Source organism: Rhizomucor pusillus, assembly GCF_041956525.1.
Source record: "Rhizomucor pusillus strain CBS 183.67 unplaced genomic scaffold VTP01scaffold_26, whole genome shotgun sequence".
In the NCBI taxonomy this organism is placed as follows: domain Eukaryota; kingdom Fungi; phylum Mucoromycota; class Mucoromycetes; order Mucorales; family Lichtheimiaceae; genus Rhizomucor; species Rhizomucor pusillus.
In genome coordinates, this window is record NW_027192168.1 from 97,015 (window position 1) to 109,934 (window position 12,920).

Below are 12,920 nucleotides of genomic sequence, written 5' to 3' on the forward strand. Positions count from 1 at the left end.
ACTAAATATACAGCTAGCAATAATGTGCACGAAGAACTATGCATAGCCTCAGGGAAACGAATATCTCTTTTAACGATCGATATTTAGTCATGGTAGGACAAAGTGATATTCGGAGATCATGTTAGGCAGGTAGCACATGGTAGAACTCGAGACAATGGGACCAATGTTTTCCTGCTGGATGTTTCTGGAAGCATAGAAGACGCCGAGTCTGGCCGTTCTCAGCAGATTCATTGAGATCCACATTTAATAAAGTGTGAGATAATTAAGCTAAGATTCATATTAAGTTGATCAAAGTTGAAAATTGGCGATAGAGGCCACCGTACAGGCATAAAATTCAAAGTCTTTAGCGTTGTTGCTAACAGCAGCATGCTAGTTTGAGTAGAGTCATAGGAAAAAGGAGTAGTTTTGTATATGTATATGTGCAACGAGGAATTTTTGTTATTAGTAGTTATTGCATTACATTTACATATATCGTCTATCCGAGTGTAGTGCGCTTTCCAATCCCCTTGGCACCTTCGCCGGAGGGCAACTCGCCAGTTCGACCAGTTACAAACTCGTTGTAGATCATGGTCAAGCGCATATACTCTTCTGCGGTGATGGACGCCCGCGTCCCTTTCAAAGACTTTTCTAGATGGGCATTTGTGATTGTCGCGGCTGCATGCGCTGCAGCTGCAGCGGCGGCTGCGTCTTGTTTGGCTTTGCTCGGTCGTTTGTTGTTATTAGACGTCATGCCTTTCTTGATGAGCGATAACTAGAAACGACCAATGGGATTAGAAGCTTCCTTAAATGTGGAATGATCAAGTTACATACTCTTTGAGAAATCTGGCCCTTTTCGGCCAAAGTAAGGGGTGGCGCGAGACTTTTTCCAGAGTCATTTGCTGTGGTTCGCACCAGTACAAAGTCACTGCGATCTTCATCCTTTTGCTTCACCTCCTCGTTACGTTTCTGTTGCTCCTTGAAGCTTTCGATATTCACAGCGCCATGGATAGCTTCCAGATGGGCATTGTACAGGAAACCTTGCAAATCTGCCCCCGAAAATCCTTCTGTACGTTCAGCAAAGACTTTCAGATCAACATCCTCCGCAAGTGTCATCTTTCTAGAAAGTGCTTGCAAAATCTATGTTTGCTTTGAATATCAAATCTTGCGCTGCAGGGAGCCAACCACTATCTCACCTCTAATCGTTCCTCAAAATCGGGCATGCCGCATAGCAGGGCTTTATCAAGACGTCCAGGTCTCAGTAATGCGGGATCAATAAGATCCGGACGACTAACATCGCAGTTAATAAATCCACAATAGTTTAAGATATCTTACTGAAAAGAAACACATACCTAGTGGCAGCCAGGACATAGACACCGTCAAGGCCTTCTGCACCGTCCATCTGCGTCAACATTTGGTTGACGACACGGTCAGTGACACCTGTGCTATCGTGACCTCTGCAATAAGGAGCAAATGAAGTAAATTTATAAGCTTTTACTACATTTCGAGACTGACCAGTACCTTCTTGGAGCAATAGAATCAAATTCATCAAAGAACAACACGCATGGCTTGGCTGCTTGTGCACGTTCAAATAGATCTCGGACAGATTTCTCACTAGCACCAATGTACTTGTTCAAAATTTCCGGACCCTTGACACTGATAAAATTCAAACCGCATTCCTTTGCTACTGCGGATGCTAGCAACGTTTTACCGCATCCAGGGTAACCGTAAAGGAGAAGACTATAGTTGTGTTGTCAGAGAAGGATAGCAATTCGTTGATTATGGGCGGACTAACCCTGATCTCAAACGAAGTGGGCTTTGAGAGAATATGGCGGCATATTTTGTAGGCCATTCCAAAGTCTCCAGCAGCGCTCGGCGAGTTTCATTTAGACCTAGAAAGGATTATCTGTCAGCGGTATTCGCTAAATAAGACAAAGGTCTAGTATGCATACCTCCAATGTCAGACCACTGGACACCAGAGCTCTGGAGCTTCACGCCTCGCAGCGATGAAGGCACAAAACCTTCTCTAGCTTTTGTAAAATCCTGCTGTATGAGCTGCAGAGATTTTTCGCTTTCGGCATCGTTAGATCCAGTTTCTTCTTTGATGCTTCTGACAGCGCCTTCATGGACAGCACGTTCGATCAATGCCTTCAAATCTGCGGCAAGATATCCTTCAGTTTCTGAAGCTACAGAAACCAAATCTATACGTGGCAGACTTTCGGATAGAACAGAAGGACCGTGAGCCATGATTGTTTCCATGATCTGAATAATAATGTTAACTTGACCGCATCACCGATGGAGTTAACAGCTATATTTACCTCTTTGCGCTCGTCTCGTGAAGGAGGATTCAAATGCTTTAGTTCGGTGAAGACGTGATTGGAGATAAGTGATGGATGAATCGACTGTTGCTGCTGAGCAGTCGCAATGATCATGATCGGATGACGACGAGTCATCGTCGTGGCAATACGCAAGAATATCTCGGCCAAATGTTTTGACCGTGTTGAATCCGCATGCTGCAAGGTGCAGAGGCTGTGTAAGTAAATTTAGTGAAGTTGAAAGATGCACATATTTACCTCTACTTCAGCTGGTATCAGACGATCAAGGTCATCAAAGAAAATCAGGGACGGCGCATGCCACGCTGCTTCATCGAACCACCTCTGCAGCATATCTTTGAATGTAGGAATGCGCTCGTCGGCGACTTCTGCGCAGTTAATCTCGCGAGTATCTGCAGAAAAGCAGCTGAATATCAATCACGGCTCTGTAATATCGTTTGCAACTCAACTTACAGATCAACGCTGCTGGATCAATGTGCAACGCATTGATAAGTTTATTCACAAGACTTGTTTTGCCAGCTCCGTGAGCACCAGTTATCAGGATGCTCCCTGATTCTATGCAAGATCTTAGTCGGTGATAGCCAATATCTAGAACAGTCTGTCTTACCAGGTACTGCCAATGCGTGCCTCAACTCTTGCTGGGCTAAGCTAGCCAGGGTATATTGATGGATTTTATCAAAGGTGCTCTGTATTCCTCCCATCACCACGGACTCTTTCGTGCTGAATGTGATTGTTAGCTTCCTGTGACATGTAACGGTATGCGAAACGAGGAGACTTAACAGTTTCTCTTTTGATGCTTGATCTTGAGTTAATTTTGGTAAATCTTCCCCGACTTCAATTTGGAGATTTCTGACTTGGGCTCGATGAAGAACTGTGAATTGTTCGGTATCCTGGACGGTTGTTGTAGAATCTGATCTGCCATTCAGGGCAGAAAATATGCCCTTTTTCTGCCCAAACTGGATTAGAGTGGATGTCTTATCTGGGCCAAGCAGAATCATGCTACCCTGGGTAAGCACGATTTCTTCTGATGGGCAGGAAGATAGGAATTCTATTGGACAGAACATGAACCAAATCCTTTCTTTTCTGCCATACATCGTAGATTATTTCTTACCTCTGACAGCATCTACTGCATCGGCATTTCGTTGTGCTTTCAGCTGAGCTTCCCTTTGTGCACTACTTGGAATTAGTTGACAGTGTTACGAAATAAATGGAAATTAATCTTACCTAGCATCAAGACCTAGCTTCAAAGAAGATGACGGATTATTTGACTGTACTACACAGCGGCGTAATATTAAGGAGCCAACATTGCTTTTCTTGTTTGTTGCTGTGGCGATCCTGTCGCGCAAAAAGAGAGATAGAAAGGCTGAGTATAGTCGCGTCTACGAAGAAGACGAATTATAGCTTACTTGACGATATCGAAATCTTTAATGTCGAGGGTTAAGCGTATAGATTCGTTCAAAAGGACATGGTTTGCGGGAATCGACGTGGAAAGGACTAAAGGTGCATAGATTGCTTTCGCAGGAGAGATGTCATCGAGCAAATCGGCGCTGTTCGTATCTTTGGCTGTAGCACCATCCTCTGCGTCCTTGCGCTTGGCAAAGGCAGGGACCACCTTGGAGATTCGGACATATTTCGAGCCGGTTACAACGGAAGCAGAATCCGGATGTATCATTACCGGTGCCAGCCCGCTGACATTGATATGCTCTGTAGAAGATGGAGGCAAGTTTCGTAGGCAAATATTGGCAGCAGCTTTTTGCACTTTCATCAAGGTTGCTGCCGTTTCGGCCGGTGTTTTCGCTATCTTTCTAACTTTGGGAGCAACGATGACTTCGGAGTTGGTAGTCAACTTTATCATTGGAGAGCTTGGGCTCAATTCAGCTATATGCAATATATTTAGTCACAACTACGCTCGACATCACACATCCCTCGTATACCCACCGACGCGCAATCTAACGAGAGTCTGACCGTGAATCCAAACGCAAAACAATTGGTTGTTGTACACAGCACGAAGCTGACTCAACAGATTCTCCTCGACATATCCAGCATGCAATTCCTAACACCCAATCGAATTAATACGCATGCGGACGCTTGGAATACGTATTGACACTTGCTAGGATCTCCCAGTCGTCCTCCGAATAAGGTTCAACATGAACGGAGCTGCAGTCAGGCACATTTCGACAAAATTCAACGTTCACCTACACTCCAGACAGTGAGACTTTGTATGATTCACTAAAATAACTCTGTTTTCAGATTACCTTTTGTCCTTCCGTCAAGCCAACTGCCAAACCTAGCTGGGGATCCATTTCCAGGACGTCCAACTTGCTGTTCTGGCCGTGCAGGAACACCGAGTTGGGCGTCAACGGCTTCGAAGCCTGTCCGGACCAGCCGCAATATGTCTTTCTTTCAGCGGAACTATCTTTTGTCGTCCAAGCCAACTCGAGAATGACATTCTGCGGGACCTGCAAATAGAGGAGAAACGAGATCCTGTCAAAAACTTGACCTTTTCTAGGGATAGGAGTTGGAGACTAAGCAAGAGCGTACCTTTCTCTGGTCAAGAAGTGCATTCACCCACTGCGAAGGCAGGTTAACAAGGCATGAACGAAGAGGCGTGAACTGTACGATGAGTTGCTTGGGCATGTAGAAAGGACAGTTAAGGTTTCATATGGCAGTGCTTTCGTACAGTCAGCAAATTTCAGCGGAGTTTTCAGTTTCCCCACACTTTCCGGAGCAGGCATCATTGCGGTTCGCGACAATGCTACAATGGGCATGAAGATCTATAGGGATAATATCGCTCACAGAAAGTAAAATATTTCCTGGGGTATTTATGGTTGATAGATGAACATTCTGTAATTTAGCTATCATAGTAATTATGTAATAGGCTTTCGTTCTTGAGGGAGCAGTAGGGAAGCTACTACTTATTGAAGCGGAAGTGACGGAGAATGGAGCGACGCTTTGGTTCAATGCGTACACTTTCAAAATACGCCGATTTTCGTCTGCTTCCTGTATCGAAAGAAGGCTGCACGTGGGTGGCTGGTAGCGAGAACCGTTTAGGATCATCTGATGGTGGGTGTACAGCTGCAGAGTACTGTAATGGTTTAGGAGGATACTGGCGAATGACAGGCACCGCAGCCGCAGATGTCTCGATAGCACTGCTATCCGTGTGTGACAAGAAACTTGACACAGGGGTGGCGACTACTTCAGCATTATTATCCGCTGCATCTCTCTCCTTGCTTGGTGGAGGGCTAGTCTTGATTTTGATGACCTTGTGGAAAAATTCAGAAGATTTGCGTAGCAACTGCTTTGAACGTGGAGCACGTTCATCTATTTGTCTTTGCCCTTTTGAGTGTAACGTCGAGGGTGGCGGCGAATTCAGAAATGACAAAGGAGGCGATGAAGGGGCTCCTTCTTGTGGGTTCTGCTTTTCTGACACTTGGTCTCTAGCGGTGGTGGTGGGTTGTATTCTTGTATCCATCCCACTTCTTGCATTATTATTGTTGCTATTATTACTCTGCTGATTGTGCGTGTCTGCTTCAGCAATGCTTTCCAGGTCACTTTCAGAGCAGTCGTCAATAGTCTGCACTCGCTGCTCATTCGTCGCTGTAGTGGTTGCAGTGGCTGTACCATCCTTTCTGATCATCTCAAGTTGCTTATCGCTGGCTGTCTTTGAATCCCACTTCAGCACTCACACAATGATTTTGTAGTCGTAGCACATTCTGGTGCCTCACCTTGGAAGCAGCATCTTCGCTGTACAGCAGTGAACGTCTGACGTCAAATTGTCTAATTAAATCATCAGAGAAGGACTCGCCTAGCAGAGATGTTGTCCATAGGTCAAAGGACAGGGGTGCAGTCTTGCTGGAATGGACGACGGTGGTTGACATGGTTTCTGAGGAAAAGGGCTGGAAAGAAGACAGGTAATGAATAAAGAAATGCCAGCAGATATCAAAAGAGCTTGCAAGTGACTGAAAATGGTCAAACTAAATCGTCCCGTACTACCCAAAAAGAAAATTTAAGGAGGTAAAGGACCTGTGTCTGCCAATGCGTAGGGGAAGTCAAACGAAGCAGCATCTCCTGTTATGTATACTATTGCTTCCGCCACTACTCTTCTGCAGCAAAATAACGCTTGACATGTTTGCGATGCCAACGCCTTCAAAGTTTAGATACTCGGAGCACATGCAGTCAAATAAACGATCGGATCGCGCGATGCAAATAAATATCTGTATGTTCAAAGCTGCTCTGTATGTGGCTTCAAACTCTTGCATCAGGCTAGAGAAGTCTTCAATTAGACAGTCAATTCTCCTTGTATATGTTACATATTGAAAATGTGATTACATCATTTACGCTGCTAGGAAATGATCTTTACTTGCCATTCCCCGCGGGTACTCTTCTATTAACTTTATGGTTTCGTATAGATGAAGCACATAGTGTCTATTCTATCGATTATTACACCGCATGCGCGTTGAAATGTGTACACCATGCACATATGTTTTCATGCCAAGAGTACATGGGACTAAAGTCGTATCCTTTTTGAATGGTTTCTCGGTTCACATTTTGTATGCAATATTCCTATGTATCTATGACGTATTAATTCTCATGATATTTCCAACAATTGAATTACTTAAGGTTATCCGGCATTCACACATTAGAGAGCATCTGCAGGATTGGAGATGGATGCATATAATAGCTATTTAGAAAAAGAGAAGCAATAGGTTTCAAACCAGAAACGGATCGGCTTTATTCGTTCACTCTTCCAGATGAGTTGCAGCAGCATACAGTTTTTATAAAGAACGATGTATCGTTACAGAGGTATCCCTATCGACTCCTACATTTCTTTCCCTTTCCAGTTCGGAAGAATACTGCATACATACATACGTACAAACGAACAAACAGACAGGCAGACAGACAGGAGGTATAGAAAAAGTATACTATTGTCTTAGAGCTTTGAGACGTTCGGTCAAGAGCGCATCTTCGTCCTTTTCCTTTTGTTTTGCTTGGTCTCCTAGAACCTTGCTGGGCTCAAGCTGACCAAGTTCTTGGTTGAGTTCTAATCCATGTTCGTCTGCGACTTGCTGCATGAGCGTTTCAACTTCATTTTGAGGAGTCGTCATAGTAGTTGTGCCTGCCATCGCGCCTTCCATGTATTCGGTCTGCACGTCCAAATCCTCGAATTGAGATTCAAACTTATCCATCACCATAGATATCTGTTCCAGAAAAATTGCATCAGAATCCTCGCCCTGATTCGTCTCTTCCTCTACGTGGTCACTTCCTACACACCTTCTCTAGATTCATAGATTCCATGGCACGATCCATGCCCTTGACAACACTCGCCATAGACGTCGTGACCTTTTTTGGAACCATCGTGAATTGTTACAGATATCGGTTCCACCTGAATGATTTCCGTTGAACAAGACCAACCTTCCGCATCGTGACAGCGGTCTGCACTCTACTGGCAACAGCATCGATTCGTGACGAGAGACGAAGAAGATTTAAAGCTTCATTCTTCTTTCTAATAGCATTCGCGGCATAGATACGTGCGCCTTCCATGTTCCCATCTTGGATGGCCTAATCCGACATGTGTTATCAGCCCAGTTCTCGCTCCACAGCAAAGCAACGACGTAGATATGCTACTTTTTTCAGCTTGGCTTTCTCTGCAGCTTCGTCCTTTTGGCATCGCTTCGACTGCTTATTTAACTGCTTGGCTGTAAACTATCGCAGAATCAAGATCAGCCTGTGTTGTGCAAGTAAAAGTCCAAAGAGCCGTACTTTCAACTGAAAAAGATTTTCTTAAAGGTGAATAGATTAGAGATGGTAGAACTAGATTGTGTTGTCATGTTTGTGCTCACTTTCTAAACCGCTCATTTTCACGCTGTCTGTGTGGAGTGTTTGCTGTCCAGGAGTTTGAAACAAGAAGAGCAGAAAGTGCGGAGTGTGTCACGCATGACCTGAGGTTTCGTCAAATGCAGAGTACCACTATTCAATACTTGCCAGAAGGACAAACTAGTTTATTCAAGACTCAATTACTATGTACTTGACTATCTCTTGATATATTAACGGATAAAGAAGCATCTTGGTATTTTGGGAACAAATAGTGTATTATTTCGGGTTTGCCAAGAAAGACCTCCAAAGTTGCCACCACATCTAGGATTCCAGTATCCTCTCTGCTACGATTCTTGAACAGAATTATCATAATTGGCGCTATCACAGTTCGACTTATTCTTTAACATGTCGCTTTCAAAAATCTTCAACTCCACATTAAAGTGTAATATCCGGGAATTTGGCTATGAACAAATGAATAACTTGCCTCTATTGCTGCAATCGTAAGATCATCACAATTGTATCCATAGCGGCCATGCTACGTCATATTCTATTATGTACTACGTTGCTGCGATCCTACCGTGATATTAGACGATGGCTCAGTTTGGCCGAGCGCTCGAGAGCACAAAATATGTAGATGGCCATCAGGAATTCAAAGCAACGTGATTGCGTTTGATATCTTTACAGCACAAGAAAATACGTATCATTGTGCCGCCATCAGAATTGGATACACTGAAACGGACAGGAATGGCGCGAAATAGCACAATCAGAAGAAGATAAACTTGTAGCTAAAAACTGATAATAACGACGGAGTAGATGGGAAGGAAACCCTCTTTTGTTCATACTGGGTCCTGACGACATCTCTTTGTGCTTGCCTCTTTGGGAACTTTGCGCTAAAATCATCTCTCTATCAAGCATATCAATCGCGATAATGTGTTTTTGATGCGACATTTGTAGTAGAAATCAACTGTGATGACAGATCCAACAATCACTGGTCGCTGTCCAAACATATACAAATAGCTTCTGCAATGTTAATATAGGAACCACCTATATCACTGACATGGCTTTGTAAGCAGCACTAGTTGTTAATAACAAGTCTTTGCAAATAGACACGTTTGTGTCACAGTTCTGATCAGAGTGTCGGCATCATCCCAGTTTAGGCATGGCTCTGACATTACGCGTCTGAGATTACCATGCGATAACGCTGCCTGCTGATTTTCAAGTCTCCCAGTCAGGGGTACTGGACCCAGCAGCAGCGTTGAATAGACTTGTGGTAAAAGCACTGTAAAAAGTAACCAAAAGATGATCCAAATACTGTTCATTGACAGAATATGCAATAGGACAAGGCCATTCAGCTGTGTCGTTTATATGGATTGCAACGGGGGTTTTGAGTTGTCCATCGTTTTACGTCATTGCTGTAAGAGACCCTGTTCCGCCCATTTGAACAAGGACCGACGCCGACCTTTCATGGGCGCGACAGCTTGAAGCGCGGAAATCGCATCTGTCTTCTTTCTTCCTCTTGCATCGGATACTACACAAATGGCAGCAAACGTTCCTACTATAAAGGTTCGTTGCTTATGCTTTCATTGTCCCAGAAAATCATCCTTACTCAACTGCGTCCATTAGCTAAGCAGCGGCTATGAACTTCCAATGATCGGATACGGCACCTTCGGTGGCGCTGATGCCCCCGATTTGGTATATAAGGCTGCCAAAGTCGCATTGGAGGAAGGCTACCGCCATTTCGATACTGCTTACCTCTGTAAAGTATCCATTTCATACTATCCTGCTTGTCTGTGACACTGACCTCTTGGCTTTCCGCGCATCATTTTGCATTAGACAAGACCGAAGAGTCTCTCGGCAAAGCTATCCGCGAAAGCAGTGTCCCTCGCGAGAAGGTCTTTGTAACCACTAAGCTCTGGAACACTCATCACAAGCCAGAGCATGTCAGACCCGCCTGCGAACGTTCGCTCAAGGATCTCCAGTTTGATTATCTTGACATGTACATGTTGCACTGGCCAATGGTAATTCTTCTTCTCCTTCGGGTGCATATATTTGGACAACATGACCAAATTAATGCAATTAGGCTTGGGAATTCCATGGCTTTGAGCACGATCAATTGCAGCCCAGAGACGAAAACAACCATATCAAGTGCATTGACGTCCCTATCATCGAAACTTGGCGTGAAATGGAGAAACTCGTCAAGGATGGTCTTGTACGCACCATTGGTAAATATCAACAGCAGACTGCATATAACTTGCATTTTAATGGGATTGTTCTAGGTGTTTCCAACTTTACCATACCCATGTTGGAAGATCTTATGAGCAAGTGTGAAATTCCTCCTGCTATGAACCAGGTACTATCATGTTCAACAATTATCGTGTGCAGTATTCAATGACTAGACCTTCAACTGATGTGCTCTTGTAAAGATCGAAATTCACCCCAGTTTACCCCAAGAAGAAATGGTCGAGTGGGCCAAGAAGCACAACATGGTTTTGACCGCCTACTCTCCTCTCGGTAACCCTGGTTACTCCTGGTTCTCTTCCACTGGTCACAAGAAGACCTTGGAACACCCTGCTGTCCTCAAGGCTGCCGAAAAATACAACAAGTCTCCTGTCCAGGTCTTGATCAACTGGGGTGTTGCCCGTGGTTATTGCGGTAAGTTTCCAAACAATACCGTTATCGCAGCAGATTGCTCATGCTTATGTCCTTTCAGTCATCCCGAAGTCTGTGACTCCCGAGCGTATCAAGGCCAACATTGAATATTTCAAGATGGACCCTGAGGATGTCGAGGAAATTACAAAGATTGGTCGCGAAGAGCCTGTTCGCACATGGTAAGACTTGATATTTCATTATCAATTTGCAAAAGTCTAATCTGTCTACTCTCAGTGACCCTGTATTGATGTTTGGCCCCGACAACGATGTCTTTGGAGAACACAAGGGAGACAAGAAGCAGGCTTAAGTTATAGATTCAAGATATAAAAATTTCCGTTCTGTAATGTAAAAACAATGATCCACAAAGAAAAAAGAGTAGATACAAATCGCCCTTTTTCACACTGGATCCGACTTTACTTTGAAGCTGCCCATGTCTACCAGTTTCGATGCATATACATCGCGTTTACGATTATCCTTGACCTGCAGATAGCATTGATTGTTAATCAAGTTTGTTAACCATCCTTGATCTACGCATACCTTGATACATAACCAATATCCATAACGATAAGCAAATATGATATGTTTCGTTAGGAATTCCTGCTCATCTTGCACCGCTGTGTGCTTTCGCCTTGTCTCTGCCGAATGGGCAGAATTTTCGATGAAAGCATGCTCATTCTCCAAAGATAAGGCTTTTCCTGTTGCTTCGAAAATGGCGAAGCAAGTTCGACGATGATACCAAAGTGATTCGTGACCGGGGAACCGTAGCATCAAAGCTTCCAGCCATTCCAGATGCTTTGCAGTATCAACTTCTGCACTGTGATTTCTCAAAGCAGTCATAACTAGGCTCAGATAATGTTGCCCAGAATAATCGCTGATGTTCCTTTCTACCCAATTCCGAGTTCGCTCGTACTCTTCATGTAGCAGATCAATCGTCGTTATTTGATTTAGAATCCATCGCCTATGTTGCCACGCATAGTAATTGCGAGGATAGATTGTCGCTGCCCGCGTACATAAACTTTGTTCGCTTTCAAGGTCGATATGGTCCAAGATATTGCCGGATTCACGCTCTTGTATTATTTCATAAAGCCATCGTCTATACTCAAGATTCTATTACTCTTTTGATTGCATTTACTGTGTACGAATAAACCGATCTACCTGTGATACCATGCGATTCCACTTTTTGCATGTCTTGGGATAGTGAACACAAGCTCAAGCAGCTTCAGCTCATCTTTTGGATCGACCACTTTTAATTTGATGAGCTTCTTTCTATAATTGAATATGAATATTCAATAACTCGCGTTTGATAACCAAGATAACGAGTACACAGCCTTTCATCGCACCTAGTATTCATTGCAGTGACGTTGTCCGGTTTGAGAATGATCATTATTCGACTTGCTTGCTCTATCCGCAGAGTATCGTTGTTCTCCCGCGCATTCCAGTATTGCTCATGTGCTTCCTTGAGAAGTACTGTCCAGCATTCGAATGATAGTCCAAGTTTTGTTTCTATAACGACGATAGGATGGTATATTTGACTGTCCGGTGGAAGTTCCTTCCAGTCAGGATTGCTTGGCAGAATGCCTAGCTCATCACTTGCAAGATAAGTGTTTGTAGTTCAGCAGATACGGTGACAGATGTTTATGTTGTGTATACGAACATGTCGTGTAATGTCAATGCATCAAGTAGCTTCTTATAAAGCGACATTGGGTAGTGTTTGATCAAGTCGCGCGTTTCTCCCTTCTTGTGGTGCGCAGATAGAAAAGCTCATGCATGGTGATATTGCAGAGAAATGAATTGTATCCAACCACTCCAAATGTGTACATGAGACGTCTTCATATCGAGTATATGTCTCGTATATTACTAGATACAGGATTTGATGTGTAAGGCCAATGCATAACAATGGATAGATATGTCGTCTCAAAAGTTACAACAACTGTGACCAATGATGATATTTAATAGCTTATGTATTACAGATTAAGTTATAATGGAATATCGGTTCAAAAATGTTTTCTAAGATTTTTCATGCCACTATATTTACAGAGAACGATAATAGATTGGAATGGTTAGGCTTGACTCTATCCCTTGATCGTTGATCAGCTCCTGGCATTTCGTCGGGAATACCTGGCTCTGGTATCCGTTCAGAAATTTGTT

At 43.7% G+C, this 12,920-nt stretch overlaps 5 protein-coding genes across 5 annotated transcripts; 1 reads left to right on the forward strand and 4 right to left on the reverse strand.

Annotated features, from left to right (window-relative positions):
* Nucleotides 1-475: 475 nt before the first annotated feature.
* On the reverse strand, nucleotides 476-4,946 carry VTP01DRAFT_5873 (uncharacterized protein; the record flags this gene model as incomplete). The annotated part of the gene is made up of 19 exons (XM_069384711.1): nucleotides 476-751; nucleotides 811-1,116; nucleotides 1,173-1,266; nucleotides 1,329-1,433; nucleotides 1,498-1,716; nucleotides 1,772-1,868; nucleotides 1,929-2,238; nucleotides 2,295-2,489; nucleotides 2,550-2,701; nucleotides 2,763-2,864; nucleotides 2,917-3,029; nucleotides 3,090-3,357; nucleotides 3,421-3,482; nucleotides 3,534-3,644; nucleotides 3,716-4,187; nucleotides 4,248-4,362; nucleotides 4,421-4,504; nucleotides 4,565-4,768; nucleotides 4,851-4,946. 19 exons carry the CDS (start codon nucleotides 4,944-4,946, stop codon nucleotides 476-478), a joined length of 3,381 nt encoding a protein of 1,126 aa, XP_069234917.1.
* Nucleotides 4,947-5,220: 274 nt separating this feature from the next.
* On the reverse strand, nucleotides 5,221-6,187 carry VTP01DRAFT_5874 (uncharacterized protein; the record flags this gene model as incomplete). The annotated part of the gene is made up of 2 exons (XM_069384712.1): nucleotides 5,221-5,970; nucleotides 6,035-6,187. The coding sequence occupies 2 exons, from the start codon at nucleotides 6,185-6,187 to the stop codon at nucleotides 5,221-5,223; spliced, it is 903 nt and encodes a 300-aa protein (XP_069234918.1).
* A 1,044-nt stretch (nucleotides 6,188-7,231) lies between these two features.
* On the reverse strand, nucleotides 7,232-8,165 carry VTP01DRAFT_5875 (uncharacterized protein; the record flags this gene model as incomplete). The annotated part of the gene is made up of 6 exons (XM_069384713.1): nucleotides 7,232-7,507; nucleotides 7,581-7,649; nucleotides 7,722-7,868; nucleotides 7,935-8,012; nucleotides 8,070-8,089; nucleotides 8,150-8,165. The coding sequence occupies 6 exons, from the start codon at nucleotides 8,163-8,165 to the stop codon at nucleotides 7,232-7,234; spliced, it is 606 nt and encodes a 201-aa protein (XP_069234919.1).
* Nucleotides 8,166-9,659: 1,494 nt separating this feature from the next.
* Nucleotides 9,660-11,079, forward strand: VTP01DRAFT_5876 (uncharacterized protein; the record flags this gene model as incomplete). The annotated part of the gene is made up of 8 exons (XM_069384714.1): nucleotides 9,660-9,686; nucleotides 9,747-9,879; nucleotides 9,957-10,141; nucleotides 10,204-10,345; nucleotides 10,400-10,473; nucleotides 10,547-10,775; nucleotides 10,834-10,951; nucleotides 11,007-11,079. 8 exons carry the CDS (start codon nucleotides 9,660-9,662, stop codon nucleotides 11,077-11,079), a joined length of 981 nt encoding a protein of 326 aa, XP_069234920.1.
* An 89-nt stretch (nucleotides 11,080-11,168) lies between these two features.
* Nucleotides 11,169-12,473, reverse strand: VTP01DRAFT_5877 (uncharacterized protein; the record flags this gene model as incomplete). The annotated part of the gene is made up of 5 exons (XM_069384715.1): nucleotides 11,169-11,252; nucleotides 11,310-11,865; nucleotides 11,928-12,038; nucleotides 12,113-12,361; nucleotides 12,427-12,473. 5 exons carry the CDS (start codon nucleotides 12,471-12,473, stop codon nucleotides 11,169-11,171), a joined length of 1,047 nt encoding a protein of 348 aa, XP_069234921.1.
* Between the last annotated feature and the right edge of the window lie 447 nt (nucleotides 12,474-12,920).